The sequence below is a fragment of the Phaseolus vulgaris genome, chromosome 10 (assembly GCF_000499845.2).
Source record: "Phaseolus vulgaris cultivar G19833 chromosome 10, P. vulgaris v2.0, whole genome shotgun sequence".
Taxonomy (NCBI): Eukaryota; Viridiplantae; Streptophyta; class Magnoliopsida; order Fabales; family Fabaceae; genus Phaseolus; species Phaseolus vulgaris.
This window is the reverse complement of record NC_023750.2, coordinates 44,012,268-44,030,272: the sequence shown is the minus strand read 5'-3', so window position 1 is coordinate 44,030,272 and position 18,005 is coordinate 44,012,268. Positions and strand designations below refer to the sequence as shown.

The 18,005-nt window shown below is 31.2% G+C and overlaps 3 protein-coding genes and 2 long non-coding RNA genes across 7 annotated transcripts; 2 read left to right on the top strand and 3 right to left on the bottom strand.

Moving 5' to 3' along the window:
* Window positions 1-743: 743 nt before the first annotated feature.
* LOC137818307 (uncharacterized) lies at window positions 744-3,516 on the bottom strand. 3 transcript variants are annotated; one of them, XM_068621642.1, is made up of 3 exons: window positions 3,287-3,516; window positions 1,410-1,524; window positions 744-1,222 (listed from the first exon to the last, which is right to left on the bottom strand). In XM_068621642.1, the coding sequence occupies exons 1-2, from the start codon at window positions 3,444-3,446 to the stop codon at window positions 1,433-1,435; spliced, it is 252 nt and encodes an 83-aa protein (XP_068477743.1). In that variant the 5' UTR covers window positions 3,447-3,516; the 3' UTR covers window positions 744-1,222; window positions 1,410-1,432. The 3 variants fall into 3 exon arrangements, with proteins under 3 accessions (XP_068477743.1, XP_068477742.1, XP_068477741.1); XM_068621641.1 differs by having other exon boundaries at window positions 744-1,059; window positions 3,287-3,515; XM_068621640.1 differs by lacking the exon at window positions 744-1,222 and having other exon boundaries at window positions 1,268-1,524; window positions 3,287-3,514.
* An 891-nt stretch (window positions 3,517-4,407) lies between these two features.
* Window positions 4,408-5,397, top strand: LOC137818305 (early nodulin-like protein 19). The gene is made up of 2 exons (XM_068621638.1): window positions 4,408-4,682; window positions 4,928-5,397. The coding sequence occupies exons 1-2, from the start codon at window positions 4,523-4,525 to the stop codon at window positions 5,254-5,256; spliced, it is 489 nt and encodes a 162-aa protein (XP_068477739.1). The 5' UTR covers window positions 4,408-4,522; the 3' UTR covers window positions 5,257-5,397.
* A 3,927-nt stretch (window positions 5,398-9,324) lies between these two features.
* LOC137819282 (uncharacterized) lies at window positions 9,325-10,897 on the bottom strand. The gene is made up of 2 exons (XR_011082265.1): window positions 10,304-10,897; window positions 9,325-10,189 (listed from the first exon to the last, which is right to left on the bottom strand). It is a non-coding gene; the product is annotated as an uncharacterized lncRNA (long non-coding RNA).
* A 1,524-nt stretch (window positions 10,898-12,421) lies between these two features.
* Window positions 12,422-13,621, bottom strand: LOC137819281 (uncharacterized). Its single transcript, XR_011082264.1, has 2 exons — window positions 13,433-13,621; window positions 12,422-12,880 (listed from the first exon to the last, which is right to left on the bottom strand). It is a non-coding gene; the product is annotated as an uncharacterized lncRNA (long non-coding RNA).
* A 1,699-nt stretch (window positions 13,622-15,320) lies between these two features.
* Window positions 15,321-16,661, top strand: LOC137818089 (putative F-box protein At3g23950). The gene has a single exon (XM_068621310.1). It carries the CDS (start codon window positions 15,321-15,323, stop codon window positions 16,659-16,661), a length of 1,341 nt encoding a protein of 446 aa, XP_068477411.1.
* Window positions 16,662-18,005: the final 1,344 nt, after the last annotated feature.

Genomic DNA, 18,005 nt, shown 5'->3' with positions numbered 1-18,005 from the left:
ACAGAAAAGAGGTTTTTGTTTGGTATCATATCAGGTCATTGCCAGTGATACGTCACACCCTAACCTTGTTATTTCTCCCAAATGCCCTTAAGAGCCCCATTTGTAGGGTAGTTTGCCCGTCACAATCTGTCCATACTTTGTTTTTATGTTATTCAAACAAAATGAAATTGATATTTTGATATATAAATTACAATAAACTTATGTTTGGATTCATGGCCGTCTAAATCTGATGCACGACAGAAACACAAGGAATCAAAATAACTTATTTATACCTAAAAGATATCAAACGACCTCACAAATGTTATTATCTTATTTTAAGTAATCAAAATATAAGCTAGCTATTTTATTGATATTTTGACTATATCTTCTATCTAAAAGAAATTCTTATAAAATCTTCTGATGATTAAATCTTCTCTGTTTTGTATGTGAATTAGTAAGTCGAAGTTTGTAAGGTTGATATATGTTTGAAGTTTGGTTTTTAAGAATTGTCCATAGTTTCAGTAACATTTACCTACTTTTAAAACAAGAAACTGAGCTCTGCGAATTTTTCACATAGCAAGGTTGCCGTAGTTTCTTATTTGCTTCAATCCTCTTTCTTTTGGAATCAAGAACGTGTACTGTTTTTCACAAAAAAAGTAGTTGAATTAAATATGTGGACGTGTGTTCATATTGAGCAATCGAAACAGTACGAGAAGACCTGGCATGGACAGATGACAATGTCGTTGGTGAGGAACTTGTGGCGATTTTCTTCTTGACAAAGTATTGTTGAATACAACTAAAATTATGGAAATCATCCCGATTGTACAATGCAGAAGGTTCTTTTTAAGAAAAACTAAATTGTGTGATTCAAAAGCAAAAAAAATGACTTCTGAATTGCAGAGTCCAAAAGAGACATTTTGACTTTCACACTGCACAATTCAAGAAGACTAAAGTAAATTTTCATATACATAGGATGTAGGAGAGATGCATGGAGGTGGAGAAAGAAATGCTCTGCTTTGGATTACTTCAAAACTGCTGCTTGGCATGCATTGGTATTTGGTCACATTCTTCTTTTATCCGCTAATGATTTTGATCAACCACACAACAACATAAGAGTATGTTACAACAAACACTGCACTGAATTGCCGATGCTTATATGCAAATGCCACATATTCTGCGAGTGCACACACTTGACGAGAAGTTTCCCTATCCATTAACTATGCTTCAAACAGGTAAATCATACCTAACAAATTTTATTATATAAGGAAAATTTCTTATACATCATTAGTTCTTTTTTTCCCAAATGAAAAGACCGATTTATCAGTACAGGACAACGCCAAAATGAAAATGGATCTCCATCCCAAAAGAATAAAACTAGAGACAAAAGGGCATTCAACAAACATATGTAATGCCTTTTCACTTTAGTGTACCTGGAAAAGAATGCTAACGAAGATCATTTAGCAGAAGCAGAACTGGATGAAAGCCTTTCGCTCCTTGCTTTATCAGCTTTTTCCAAGTAATCTTGGTGAGACTGGTGTTTACTCCCTGCAAGGAAACAAGAAGTTCAAAAGATTAAGTAATTAAACGGCCGCAATGAAATGGAGGTATATAAGAAAATTCTAAATCTAAAACACTTTTACACTGTCTGCGTGTGACAATCTAGAGATACGAATCAAAAAGAAAAACATCATTGAAGGTACTACAGTAATTGTTTAGGAAATCTAACTTTGTTTCTGGATTTTAAACAATAAAACGATGCAATAAATAACAGCATGGGTGAAATGCATTTATGTCAGGATAGTTTTAATTGTATGGTCATGCCATGTCATAGCATGCACATGAACATAATAGATCTACCAAACTGTTTTGGTATTTGACCAGGATATCCCTAGCATGCATTGATGTGACGCTAATCACTCAGAAGCTCAGACAATGGAGCAATTTTAGAGGAGCCTTTTAACAATTGCCTTTCTTAGGATCTGAACAATCCCACTACACATCCAGTTTTTGTTCAACAGACCAATTACTGGCAACTAAAAGGGGATGAAGGAGAAATAGAGGAGCAAATTACATGAAAAACAATCTTTTCATTCATGCATCTTCCTCCACTTTACATACACTGTTTTTCTCAGAGCAGGTCTTAGACTTTCTTTTGAATACAGAGGAAGAGGGAAAGAGGCGTTGAGAGTTAAGACTTAAGTACACGAGAAGAATACAACCGCAGGTCTCAAAGCTCAAGTATCATACCAAAAAATTTATTTGTTTTACTTAAAGTGACTTACAAGACCTTCCTTTGAGAATTGATGTTCATATGGGGGCTTTCACTCTATCGACATCAATATTGACCTTGACCCGATGATAAGAAGGTGGCCTTTTTTTCTGACAGGTTCACTTACCTATCAATATTCGGTTGACACCTTCATCTATAGCTTATAAGCAGTCCTTCTATAACCCAATTCTCAATGGAAGTATCAATTGTTAGGAATTAAGCATTAGAGAAGAATCCAACTCAAAAGACTAGTGTACTAGGTAGGAGAGTCTCAAACCTTAAGTATCACAGTATCATATCAAATAGTTTATTCTACTGACTGCGGAACTCCTAAGATTGAGGAACTCCTAAGATTGAGAAATGTAATCAAAACCTCAGTTTAAAAACCTACATGTAAAAGTTTGCTGGTACGAAATGCCAAACCACCATTGCCAGAACTTTCTATGTTCGTGAATCCTACACAAGGTGCTAGCAATATCCCTCTGACATAAATTTACATTATTCAATTTAAGCAGCAAAAGGGCACATATAATATTACAACATCAATAAGAACATACACAACCACTTTGGTGAAGCAAAATATCTGAGATATCCAGCTAATATGTGAGTACCACACCTTTCAATCAACATAGAAGATCAAATGCAAGCCACTAGCTCCACCAAGTTTAATTAAACTAAACATTTTTTTCCTTTTCCTTTTCAATTCTGAACCATCAATTGAAGATTTGCTTACCCCTAATTAGACTTGGAAACTTTATTCAACAACCTCCAAACCCGACCACTTGCAAAGGAAAAGGTGAAATTTTGTGTACATTGGAAATGCTATCTTAGAAGGCTAAAATATCATACAAGTTCAAATCCTAAGAAAATCAATAACACTAAGATTAGAGCTTTACAAATAACAGTGCTACAGAAGCAACCCATTGATAATGTAAAGGGAAAGTTCAAAACTTTGTCAGCGATCTCAAATTTAAACTGAAGGGAAACTGATAATATTTATAAAAGAAACCAATTAGAATAAAAAAAAAAAGGGTGTACCTCGGTTCATAAGGAACCATGGGATGGTAAAAACAGCGGTGATGAGAGTTAAACCAACGAAAACATGCTTCTTCTCACCGCTATGGAGATAGTGATTCACCTTCGACCTGAATCCTCCTCCGCCGTTGCCACCGCCGTTGGTTTTCGTGTCGCTGCTCATCTTCCCTTCGCAACTTCCCCTCTCAGCTCAGGCCACTCACAGAGCCCTAATTTCCTTTTATTAAAAAAAAACTAAGAGTTTTTTTTTTCCCTTTAGTTCATTCACTATAAATTCTAATTAAACTTTTCAAATATAATTTTTTCTTTTCTTGATTGTAGGCTTTATTTTAATAAGTTGAAAAATATTTAATAAAATCATAAAACACTTCTATTAATTTAAATAAATTCTTTTACATTTTTTAAAATATTTTTTTATGGTGAATAAAGTGAAATGATAATAAGATAAAATTCTGTTAATCCTTAAACAACATAATTATAAGGGGAAAATGTGAAAAAAAAGTTGCACCAAGAAAAACAAACATATTTTAAGTTTGTGTTAATGGATAATCAAACATACATAAAACCCTTTATTATTGTTAAGAGTGTTTAGCATTCAAGAATGAAAAAAACACAATTTTCATTCAAAAGATTTGATTCAAATGAAATAACAATAATTAAAAGTTTACTATTTTTGTAATAATAATTAGTATATACATTCACATACTAAACATAAATACACATTATCATTTACTTATAAATTATTATATATATATATTACATTTCTTATTTTTGTAATAATTATTTAAAATTTTATTATAATAATAAAAACTTTGAATTATTTTACAATGTAAATTTTTTTATATCCACACTCACTATTTTTTAAAAGAAAAAACATGTGATTTTTACTGACCACTCAACTTATACCTCCAATAAATGCTATTCATTAATATTTCGTACCTAAACAAAATATCAAGCTTTGATTTTTAATTGAAAGACCAAAGTTTTAACCATTAATATAAATAAAAACACTTTTTTTTATTATATGAAAGGTTTTATATTCAACAATAAAAAATATTACAGGAATAATTTTGATAAGTTAGAAGTATTATTAATGTAAGTTTTATAAAGAGTGACACTAAAACAGAGTAGTGTGTGCTGCCAAAGGTCCAACTTTGTTTGGCCCAAATGCAATAATTGCTGTCTTCTACCCTTCAGCTCTGTTTCACACAACACAGAACAGAACAGAACAGAGAAGAGATGGGAGGCTCATGGAAACTCACATGTGCCCTCTTGCTACTCATCTCCGCCGCAGCCACCGCCACTGACCACATTGTGGGTGCCAATCGTGGGTGGAACCCTAACATCAACTACACTCTCTGGGCCAACAACCACACTTTCTATGTCGGCGACCTTATCTGTTAGTCAAACTCTCTCTTTCTCAATTTTACCTTTCTACCAACAGTCTGCTTGTATAGTTACGCCAGATCCTTCACTTAACCTTACAGATCTGGAAAACTTTCTTACATCTTCACTTCACCTTACAGATCTAGACACACTTTCTATTTTCAACATGCTTCCTCTGTTTTTCCTCACTAAAACAGAACACAGTGAGACAGTAGCATAACTGGTATTATTTTTTGACTTTCCATGCTTTCTTAACAGCATTCAGGTACCAGAAAAACCAATACAATGTGTTTGAGGTGAACCAAACTGGGTATGACAACTGCACCACAGAAGGGGCAGTGGGGAATTGGACCAGTGGCAAGGATTTCATACCCCTGAATAAGGCCAAGAGATATTACTTCATTTGTGGGAATGGCCAATGCTTCAGTGGAATGAAGGTGTCTGTTATTGTCCATCCTCTGCCACCACCTCCCACCTCTGCGCTTGCTGCTGAACATTCAACTCCAAACTCAGCTTCTCCTCTGCTCTTCAAACGCTCTCTGCTGCTGTCCTCTGTTCTGGCTTGCTTTGGATTTGTTTGGATGTAGCAGCTGTTGCTCATTCTTTTCTCCTTTCTTCTCTATTCATCGCTGTATCTTCCTTGTTTGTTTCTGATTCACGTCTTTCTAAGCCAAATGTAAGCTTGTTTTGTTAGTGCTGAAATTAAATGTCTCCGATTCTGGGTACAAGAGTCTCCTCTGTAGTTTCGATGCAGAACAAAGAGAATAGGTTTTCTTGACACCTCTGTAGTACTTGAAAAAAAACACTGTTTTAGAGTTAAAGTTCCTGCACAAATTTAATATCTTTATGTTTTTGTTTGACTACAAAATTAAATGTGTTTGATTTACGTCAGTATCAGATTATGAAAAAAACAACAACATTGTCAATCATAGTACTTTCTATGTTTAGATGAGAAAGATGCAGAAAAAAAAAAAAAACTCAGAAGAAACTATTGTATATTCTAACACGTCTTAAATGGTGTGTCTGTATTGAATTAAATGGTGTGTCTGTATTGAACACTGATCCTCATACTTGTACAATATTAATAAAAATACGTAGTTAAATTCAAATAATATTTAATAAATTTTTAACCATTCTAATACAATTTTAATATATATTTTTTTAAATTACATTAATTTTTTAAAATACTCTAATTTTTATTATAATTATAAAAATAAAGAATAAATTATTTTTAGAAAAAATTATACCTATTTCCATATTCATATAGTAAGAATCTTCATATTAAATGTGAAACTCTATTCAATTAGTTCCAACAAGTTTGGATAAATCAGCTCTCCAAAACAAAGTCTTTAGCACTAGAATCATTACAAAATAGATTTTGCTCCTTTGTTGTTTATTTTGAATCTTTGCATTATAACCATATTAAAAAGAAGATTTAGTATGTGATGTTATTTTTTAAATTATCAATAATTACAAGTAATCTTATATTATAATTTAATTTATTCAACAAAATCCAAACTAAGCCATTATTAAATATATTTACTTATTTGTTATAAATTTTAGTTATAGTAAAATTTCTTATAAATATTTACTTGTTATATTTTAATTTCGTAAAATAAATATTTATTTTCTACTTTATATAAATTAAAATACTAAATATTGTTGGAATCCCACATCGACTAGAGATTAGAGTCTTTCATTGTATATAAGTGGGTTCAAATCTCAATCTTATGAGTCGGTTTTATGGGATTGAGTTAGGCTTAAAGTCCACACTACTGTAATATCGTATCAGAACTATTTTAAGCCTCTCAAAGTACACTCTTTCGTAATAAATATTATTCATAACTTAAAATCTTATCACAACTTACAGTGAGGCTTTGGACAAGCCAATCACGTTTTTCATACTTCAAAGTGTTTTATATATAAGCCTTAAAAAAACACAAAACTTTTCAAGACATATGTCAAGTTACTATTAGTTTTTATAAGAATAAAAGATAAAGAAATGATATATAGTCATTGATAAAGTATTTAATCATTTTTAGTCTAACAATTATTATTTGTAAATTTTTCTTAACCATCTTTATATATAAAAGAAACTACTTGTGTTAATAATAAAAAATAGCGAACATATATTTTCTCGTTCAAAGTAGAAGTAAAACTAGTATTTCAATATAATATATTACAATGTTCAAATAATTTATTCATATTATTTTGATAAATTTTCGAAGCAAAAAGTTTTACATTACACAAATGTCAACATAAAATTAAATAAATTCGAAAATATGTTTGATACAAAGAATAGAAACACTATATCACAACGATTTTTTTTTTATAATTCTTATAAATAAATGTAGTGTTGTGCTTAACAGTTTATTGAATCAATAAACATAATACACTAAAAAAACAAGCATACGATTCTTTCATTCTTTTTAGCTTATAAGGGTTTAACAACAAAATTATGCTAAATTATAAAAGAAGAGTGTTATATTTGTAAAAAAAAATTATTGTAGTTTCTAAGTACAAGAATTATCTTTTTATTATAGTGGGTTTTGTATGAAACAATTTTATTGTCGTATAATCTTGTATAATCTTGATAAAATGTATGTAATTAGCTTTGAGAGTTATGTACCTAGTATCCAATATTGTAATAATTTATGTTTAGTGTTGCTTTACATGAAAAAAAAAATGGAAAAAAGTTTTAAACTACTTTTCATAGTGTTCAAAATATTTATCAATAATCAATTAAAGTTTCTTAAAGTATTTTAAAAAATTATGTCATCATCTACGTTATTAATTTAACAATCACCATTAGTTTCATTATTGTAAAAAAAAAGTCACCGCTTTCATAATTGTTAAAAAAAATCTCCACCACTTTCACCATTATTGTACCCTTTTGATAGGGTCGGACATACGTAGTCGGTCATGGAAGGCTATCACCCGAAAGATGATATTTAGTCGTTGATTTTGAGGAGATTGACCCTTCAAATTCATTGAGCACATTTTTATGGGTCTGATTGAGATACTTGACGAGAATCTCAGGAATCGATCAACTAATCTGTGATTTTTTAAAAATCATTTTCCACTATCCCATATACTGTGAAATTGTTTTCTCCTATAATAAGAAAGTGAATTAAATTTGTACTTATTTGTGACTAGTTCAAGCATAAAAAGAGAGAACTTCTTCATGTTATACATATAACCCATAAATACCTTTGAACCAAAATAATTATAACACCGTTATTATCATTTTTGTCATCACTATCCTTACATCATCTTTATATTAGAAAGTATGCGTTATTGTTGTATTGACTTTATTCTTCTCAATATTTAATAATGTCATTATGATTATCATTATTATTTCATTATTTGTATTGTCGTTATCTCTTCTTATTGTCGCATTTTCGTAACTCTCTTAATTATTATTATCACCCTACTATTATCATCATTATTGTTATTCATATATGATTATTTAGTATTTGTGATTTTCCACTCTAAAACATTACATCTATAACAAAACAATACATAATAAGATCCTCCTCCTATGTACACATTTTTTTTTCAATGTTACATGTGAATAAATAATAATTAGTTTACTTTAATGATTTTTCCCCCAAATTTTATCCTTGAAAGAATAACAATTATCAATTTAATAACTTATCTTTTCCTTAACCTTATAAGTTACAACATTTTTTCAAATAACTTATACCAAACACTACAAGAAAATCATTAAATAGTAACCAAATTTAAAAACAAAAAATAATTTCACTATATTACTAAATTAGATATTAATTTAGAGACTAAAAAACTATTGATATCTAATGTGATTTTTATTATTAATAAAATATTATAAAATAGTTTCTAAATTGCTAACTGCCAAAATTTTAGCTACTAATATTTTATATTATAAATTAGTCTCTAAAAGATTAGTAGAGGCCAATTTAGAACATAAGTAGTTAATTACTAAAACTTTGGTAGCTAATAGTTAGATACCAATTTAGAAACAATTTTATAAATTTTTAATTGTAAAAACTATTTTAAATACCAATAATTTTTTAGTTTAAAAAATGGTCTCCAATCTAGTTAATATAGTAACTAATTATTTTGGTATCTAAAATTAGTATTTTAATGGGTAATGATACATTGTTAACTCCAATTTTTTATACAACCAGATTACAACTTTCAATATTATTATATTTCATATCATTTAATTATAAATTTATCATTTAATTATAAATTTATCATTTATTATATATATTTATCTATAAACCTATTTCATCAAGAGTTATATACAACTTCAAAGAGTTGTGAAACTATCATTTTTCTTTTTCAATAAATATTGTTATTTAATTTTTCTTAAAAAAAATCTTTCATTTAATTTAATCTACAGAATTGAATGAAAGCAGTTTCTTAGAATTCTTTATGAATAAGTATAATTTATCCATGTATCAGTTTTGTTAACATATGAGTTTGCTATAGTCTTCCATATTTTTGTATTTTTTCTAATAATACTTTTTTTCCACATGAGAGAAGATGATTTTTGTTACTTGAAGTATCAACTTAACTGAAATATCAAGCTGAGATATCATGCACATTTGAAGAAGAATAAGCTGAGAAAAGCATAAAAAGGTGAAGAATGTGGAGAGGAATGAAGAGTGTTAAGACCAAACCAAGAATTGACTAGCTCATTCTTTCTTCCTTTCTTTCTCCCTGCCTCAACAGTGTAGCGTCACCTCTGGTTTGTGTGGAAAACCATTAGAATTCATCACTATTCAGAACTGCATTTGTTCGTGTGTGTTGAATTCATTGTCTATTCTCATGGCTCATATCTCATTCTCCTCATCGTCAAAGAACTCTTCTTGTTCGTTGACCAACATAGACAACTTACCTGATGATCTGTTGAGAGAAATACTGATTCTGATGCCATTTAGATCCATTGCGAAATCTAAGTGTGTGTGCAAACGTTGGCTGAGAATGCTCTCAAGTCCTTCTTTCCCAACAGAATTTGTGTCTCGCCAACACTCTCTCTTCAGCACCTACCTGACCTTCATTTCATCCCACCAACTCATGCTCGGTTTCTTCCCCAAAGATTCAATCTTGAAATTCAATACCCACCGGGCTCCTCTATTGCCGGACACCATCATGAAGGGGAGCTTGTGTGGCTATTCAAACGGCTTGTTCTTGTTGTGCAGTAACAGATACACAACTGGGCGTGGCTACTTTGTGTACGATCCACTCACCAAGCAATGCACCCATTTACCTTCTTTTTCTGATGGAGATAGGGGACAACAGTTATACGCTGTTGGCTTCCTTTCTCACAGTCATTACCCCACAGAAGGAGAAGAAGAACCAAGGCGCAGCTTCTGGGTGGTGATTGTAAGAACCTTTATAAGAAAACAGTATAGGTTTGAAGTGGTGGATTTCTCCTCCCAGACAGGAAAATGGAGACGGTCATATTCGCGTTGTGTGGATGGTTTTGCTTTTGCTCCTCACTGGATGCTGAGTTTTGCGTTTGGGGAGTACCTGTATTTCATGGGGAGTACAAATATTTTTGTGTTTGATCCTAATTTTCTGTTTTCTAGCACTATTGATTACCCTGAAGATGCTGATGCTATGAACATAATGAGCTTTGGATACCTTGGATGCTCAGGTGACACTCTGAGGATTGCTGATATTACCAATAACAATTTGAGAGTGTGGGAACTAGGGTACCCTCTGACATGGTATTTGGTGCACCAGATCAATCTGACTCAACATCTTCCCACCAGCTTTTGCAGTAATTATTTCAAGCGTGTAGCTGGTTTCCATCCCTATGATGCAAACATTGTGTATTTGTACTCCTATGTCGATGGGATTTTTGTTGCCAACCTACGCACAAACAAGTTTGTGCCAATCCCTGGTTATGACAAAGCAGATATCAGTCCCTTTCAAGTAGAGCTCCCTCCAATTCAATATGCAGAAAGTCATTGTAGTACAAGTGATTGAAAGCAATCACCTCATAGTTGGTTTAGTTATTTCAAACAGTTTTTATTTTATGAACATGTAATTCTGCTTTCTTTCGGATAGGAAACTCATGTTACTGTTTTGTTCTGTTCTGTTCATGTTAGTGTTTTGCTCTGTTCTGTTCTGCTCCTGCAGTGAAGGCTAAGGAAAACACACATCCAACTGATAACTTACAGGAGAGGATTCTAGGCTTATTGTTATTACAGAGAATGAACATGTTTAAATATTTCTGCAGTGGATTAAATTTCAATCTAATGAACTTTTTATTTTATGTTTATAGATTTTATTTAAAATAATTTGCGATATTTTTTACACTGAGATTGGATTTGGTTTTACGAATTTTATCTTTATTTTGCCCTCTATAAATTTTCATGATGGGCTTTATATAGGGAAAAACTAAGTTATTTACGACTTATTGGTATTATAGTGCGTTTTATCAAACAAGTTCATAAAAAGATACGAACGAAGTTCTTGGACCAGAGAGTGTATAAAAAATAAATATGGGACCGAGGAGAATTATTTGAGAGAGTAAAAGCATGAGCTTTTTAAGATTTTGGAAGAAAGTTGTGGGTTTTGGGAGTAGTATTCTGTCTCTAGTTAATGTTTTCAGACGTGTTAAGCTTTCAAGTTTCAACAAAAGTAAGAAACAAAAGATTCTGGGTTGTTCAGGGAAAGATTTGGAGATTTGATTCCGAGATGACTTTGTTTTTCGGACGTGGAAAAGAAAAGATGAAAATTGTGACGAATTGGCATTTTGATTTTTATAAACACAATAAAGTTTGAGCAGGAGTTCCGAGGATCACTTTGAAAGATACATGGAAAATTCCAAACTTAAAGAATTTCATATTGAGGGCATCTCATTCTCATTCGTGGGAAATTTGTGACTTCTGAGTTCTACATACATTTGAGTTGCTAGAAGTAAGAATAAACAAAATAATCGTTTTACATCAGTAACTAATAATACAATCAATCACTTCATGATTACTGTGATATAATTAGTTCATGTCACATTGAAAGGAGTTACCTTATTGTATGTCATTGCAATATTGGGATAATGTCTGAAAGAATTAGGATGTACAGTTATTTAAGTTGTAATACAGCAATGTATGAATTATGGCCTTAGTTAAAGTACACCAGTGCCTTCTAGAGCAGACCAACCAACAAAAGGATTAAAGTTATTAACCTTTAGCTAATTGGTAAAATGAGTTTTCAGAAATTTTGGTAAGAACATGATTTGTAGATAAAAATGCCTAACTTTCTCTTTATTAGCTAGCTTCTGCATATTTATGCAGAACTATAAAAATAAGTTTCCCTTTTAGTATTAATGTTCAATTGGCAAATGTAAAATCTAAATGAAAAAACCGAATGATTTTATGTGCTTTTACCTTTTAATCTCCTGGTTAGTGTTAGGCTAGTAATCAACTTTACTTTTCTACAACACATTCCATAGTACTTTTGAAAGAGCAAATACAACACATTCCATAGTACTTTTGAAAGAGCAAATACAACACATTACATAGTATTTTTGAAAGAGCAAATCCAAATCAGATATCTCCCCAAAAACAACAGAACAAAATAATAATTTTAATTGTCATTATAACATCCCCCGGGCCATACAATTCCCATTACCATCAAACAAATTTCTTTCTTGGAGCTAAAGTTATCGAATACTTACGAATCAGAGTATAACTCAAACACTTCTTCAACTTCAAAATTTTAAATCAAATTTTGGATCAACAAAAGACAGAAGAATGAAAACAATTCACGTGAAAATGGGATTTAATAATATGTTTGTAAATGCAAAGAACACTTCCTTCTATAAAGATCTTCCACTAATTTGTGTTTTCTAAGTACTCTAGTTAATAAGGGTACCTGATACTATGATCTATAAGATGCAGGACAAAACCCAAATATTCAAAAAATACAAAACCAGAACCTAATTCCAGTGTGGGGAGATGGTGATTCTAATCATGGTTAATCATCATCACTGCCCTTCTTCTTAGACTTGCGATATTTTTCCTCAACTTGCTTTGCCTGTAACAAAGCAGTGTCTGCTAGCTTCTTCAGGTTAGGAATTTGATAATTCTGAGCCAAGTAAACCCCAAAGGCCGTCCCTGCAATGAAAAAGAAGCTACCCCTGATTATACCCATTACAGTTGCTTGAGTGGTTGGTTGCAAACTTGCAATGCAATATCACTTTTGCAAAAATCACTGTCAGAAACAAGCAAATCAGAATCAGGCCAATTTTTGTGTGTGAAGTAATTCCATCTTCTCGGGTACACTTCCCTTTATATAAACATCAAATTATCAATTGAACCCAAATGAAAACAACGAATTAAAGCTCATTTCATTGACACATGAACATCCTAAATAACTACCTGGACAATAATACAATGATGATGCAGAGAGAGCAACAATACTATTAGGTTTCAGTTTCACCTTCTCGAACAAAACACTCTTCCATTTGCATCAATCTAAATGATTCAAACTACAAAATCACATTTCAATCAGAAATAGTTTTTTCACGTCCCTAATCAACTCTATTAATCACAAATAATTAACCAGATTCAAAGAAAATTGGGTACGCAAAAAATGGTTATGACGAATTGCTAGCAACTGAATAATAAACTAATCAATCATAAACACAAAATGATTCCATTGTTCTATAAAATTTCGAAACAAGATGCTTCCAATCATCCATAGACCAACAAATTAACAAATCCATTTCCGTAGATAATATAAAGAGAGAATGAAATATCGTACCGAATCTCGGGAGGCTGAATATGCTGATTTGATTTCGCGAGATACCGAAACGAGAAAATGGAGGAATGAGACGGTAAATTAATTGCTGGAAAACCTAAAACGATTCAGGGAAGAACACGACAGCGGAAACGCAGTTAAACGCGTCGTTTCACTCGTCACTGCGGAGTACATGCCTTATTGTTTTTAATTAATCTTAATAATTTAAGGGAATGCAAATTTATTTAGAGAGAAAATATATTTTTGGTTCATAATTAAATTAACCACTTTTTTCTTTATTCTGTAATAATACTAATATTTTAGGAACATTTCTAACACTAATTATTTCCTATTAAATTAGATAATTCTTAAATATTTTCTTACAAAACATATGAAAAGATATTCACAGTTGATATGTGTCAAATAATCATTTTCGCTCTCATATTCACATTAATTATTTAATTTTTATATTGGAAAAAAAAAATCTTGACATATTTCGTTTGTCGTAATTTTTATGCCTTATATTTGATAATTTGTTATTGTCCTATAGAATCCTATTATACTAAATTAATTCTCGACTCAATTCTTATAATAATAATAATATGTAATATTTTTAATTAGGTTAAATTGTGCAGTTATAACATTTATACAGTTAATTAATAAACACTTTGTATTTATAAGAGATTTGTAATGTAGTTATCATGTGTGCGTTTTCATTATTACGTAAATTATGTAAATGTTATTTCCAAAAAGTTGATGATAGCTTAATCAGTTTTAGACACTTTTTTTTACAGTTAGCTACTAATTGTCCAAGTTTATTTTATTTTGTTCATTGTCATATTAAAAGAATTAAAATTGATATAAAAACAAACTTAAAAAAACAATAAATCCAAATTTGATATTACATTTTAAATTAAATCAAACCAAATTGCATATATTTTATATATTCAGTTCAGGTGACTTTTTATTAATACTAAAAGTTGAACCAAATCCTAACACAACCCCTTTATATGAAATGATCAAATTCTAAAAAAATATAATATGTAATTTTACATGCATAAACTATTATCTATTTTTTAAACTCCCATTTTTCAAAAGCTCATTCTGACAATTTTTTTAAAAAAAGACGTGATTTGATATAAACTAATATTTTGTGCATCAGGATGATAAATATCTATTTTTATGAAACAAAAATGTATAATGGATAAATATTTGTAATATATAAATTATACTATAATAAAATCATAACACATATCGTTTAATAAAATAAAATAAAAAGTTTATGATAAAAAAACCTTAAATTACGATATAAAATTATTTTTAATTTTAACGATTTAATTTTAATAAATACCAAAAACTATTTTAGATACCAATAACCTTTTAGTTTAATCTAATCTAATTAATACAGCAACTAATTATTTTGGTATCTAAAATTAATTTTTTAATGGGTAATGATTCATTGATAACTCCAATCTTTTATACAACTACATTACAACATTCAATATTATTAATTTTTCATATAATTTAATTATAAATTTATCCTATATTGTATATATTTATTTATAAACCTGTTTTGTCAAGAGTTATATACTACTTCAAAGAGTTGCGAAACTATCATTTTTCTTTTTTAATAAATGTTGTTATTTAATTTTTCTTAAAAGAAATCTTTCATTTAATTTAATGTACAAAATTGAATGAAACAATTTCTTAGAATTCTTTATGAATAAGTATCATCTATTCATGTATCAGTTTTATTAACATATGAGTTTGTTATAGTCTCCCATATTTTTGTATTTTTTTTTAATAATATTTTTTTTCATTGTTAGTTAAAATGTTAGTTTAACTGAAATATCAAAGATATCAAGAATAAAAAGCAGAGAAAAGCATAAAAAGGTGAAGAATGTAGAGAGGAATGAAGAGTGTTAAGACCAAACCAAGAATTGACTGGCTCGCTCTTTCTTTCTTTCTTTCTTTCTCCCTGCCTCAACAGTGTAACGTCACCTCTGGTTTGTGTGGAAAACCATTAGAATTCATCACTATTCAGAACTGCATTTGTTCGTGTGTGTTGAATTCATTGTCTATTCTCATGGCTCATATCTCATTCTCCTCATCGTCAAAGAACTCTTCTTGTTCGTTGACCAACATAGACAACTTACCTGATGGTTTGTTGAGAGAAATTTTGATTCTGATGCCATTTAGATCCATTGCGAAATCTAAGTGTGTGTGCAAACGTTGGCTGAGAGTGCTCTCAAGTCCTTCTTTCTCAACAGAATTCGTGTCTCGCCAACATTCTCTCTTCAGCACCTACCTGACCTTCATTTCATCCCACCAACTCATGCTCGGTTTCTTCCCCAAAGATTCAATCTTGAAATTCAATACCCTCCGGGCTCCTCTATCGCCGGACACCATCATGAAGGGGAGCTTGTGTGGCTCTTCAAACGGCTTGTTCTTGTTGTGCAGTAACAGATACACAACTGGGCGTGGCTACTTTGTGTACGATCCACTCACCAAGCAATGCACCCATTTACCTTCTTTTTCTGATGGAGATAGGGGACAACAGTTATACGCTGTTGGCTTCCTTTCTCATGGTCATTATCCCACAGAAGGAGAAGAAGAACCAAGGCGCAGCTTCTGGGTGGTGATTGTAAGAACCTTTATAAAAAAAAGGTATAGGTTTGAAGTGGTGGATTTCTCCTCCCAGACAGGAAAATGGAGACGGTCATATTCGCGTTGTGTGGATGGCTTTGCTTTTGCTCCTCACTGGATGCTCAGTTTTGCGTTTGGGGAGTACCTGTATTTCATGGGGAGTAAAAATATTTTTATGTTTGATCCTAATTTTCTGTTTTCTAGCACTATTGATTACCCTGAAGATGCTGATGCTATGAACATAATGAGCTTTGGATACCTTGGATGCTCAGGAGACACTCTGAGGATTGCTGATATTACCAATAACAATTTGAGAGTGTGGGAACAACGGTACCCTCTGACATGGTATTTGGTGCACCAGACCAATCTGACTCAACATCTTCCCACCAGCTTTTGCAGTAATTATTTCAAGCGTGTAGCTGGTTTCCATCCCTATGATGCAAACATTGTGTATTTGTACTCCTATGTCGATGGGATTTTTGTTGCCAACCTACGCACAAACAAGTTTGTGCCAATCCCTGGTTATGACAAAGCAGATATCAGTCCCTTTCAAGTAGAGCTCTCTCCAATTCCATATGCAGAAAGTCATTGTAGTACAAGTGATTGAAAGCAATCACCTTTTAGTTGGTTTAGTTATTTCAACCAGTTTTTATGTTATGAACATGTAATTCTGCTTTCTTTCGGATAGGAAACCCATGTTACTGTTTTGTTCTGTTCATGTTAGTGTTCTATTCTGTTCTGCTCCTGCAGGGAAGGCTAAGGAAAACACACATCCAACTGATAAATTATTGTTATTACAGAGAATGGACATGTTTAAATATTTCCAAATTTGATATTACATTTTAAATTAAATCAAACCAAATTGCATATATTTTATATATTCAGTTCAGGTGATTTTTTATTACTACTAAAAGTTAAATCAAATCCTAACACAAAACCCCTTTATATGAAATGATCAAATTCTAAAAAAATATAATATGTAATTTGACATGCATAAACTATTATCTATTTTTTAAACTCCCGTTTTTCAAAAGCTTATTCTGACAATTTTTTTTAAAAAAGACGTGATTTGATATAAACTAATATTTTGTGCATCGGGATGATAAATATCTATTTTTATGAAACAAAAATGTATAATGTGGGTTTGAAACAAGGAGCATTTCTCTGTTTATTACTTTATGGTTGAATGTTGAACATATCTAAAGAAATTGCCAAAGATTGAATATGAACTTGTGACCATAAATATATTCAAAGATCTCATGCTTGCATATCATAATAACACTACTCTTACTGATTTCTCCTCAACACGAAGGACATACATATTTTGTTAATCAGATTTCATTCTTGTGGCCATAAATATATTCAAATACTCATGCTTGTATATCATAATAACACTCATACTGATTTGATGGAGGATTGCAAACAAGAAGCTTAACTTTTCCACACTATCATTACACATACATATTTTGTTAAACAAAAGTATAGTATCTTGAAAGAACAAATCCCAATCAGATAGCATCAGTATGATCTATAACAAGAACATGCCTTGATTGTCATTTCGGGCAAAATACTCCCGCGATACAATTCTGAATACCATTACAAGTTATCCAATATTCAAGAAAGTGAGTATAACTCACATTAAACCTGTGTAAACATTTCCACTAATTTGTGTTTTCCAAGTACTCACTCTAGTTAATAGAGGTATACCTGATCCTATACAATGCAGGACCAAACTCAGAAAAGCCAAAACACAAAAGAAAGAACCTGGTTCCTGCGTGGGGTTTTTAATCATCGTTATTGTTACTTAGACTTGCGATATTTTTCCTCAACTTGCTTGGCCTGTATCAAAGCAGTGTCAGCTTCCTTCTTGACATCAGGAACTTGATAACTCTGAGCCACGTAGACCCCAAACACCGTCCCTGCAATGAAAGAGAAGCAACTCCTGATTATA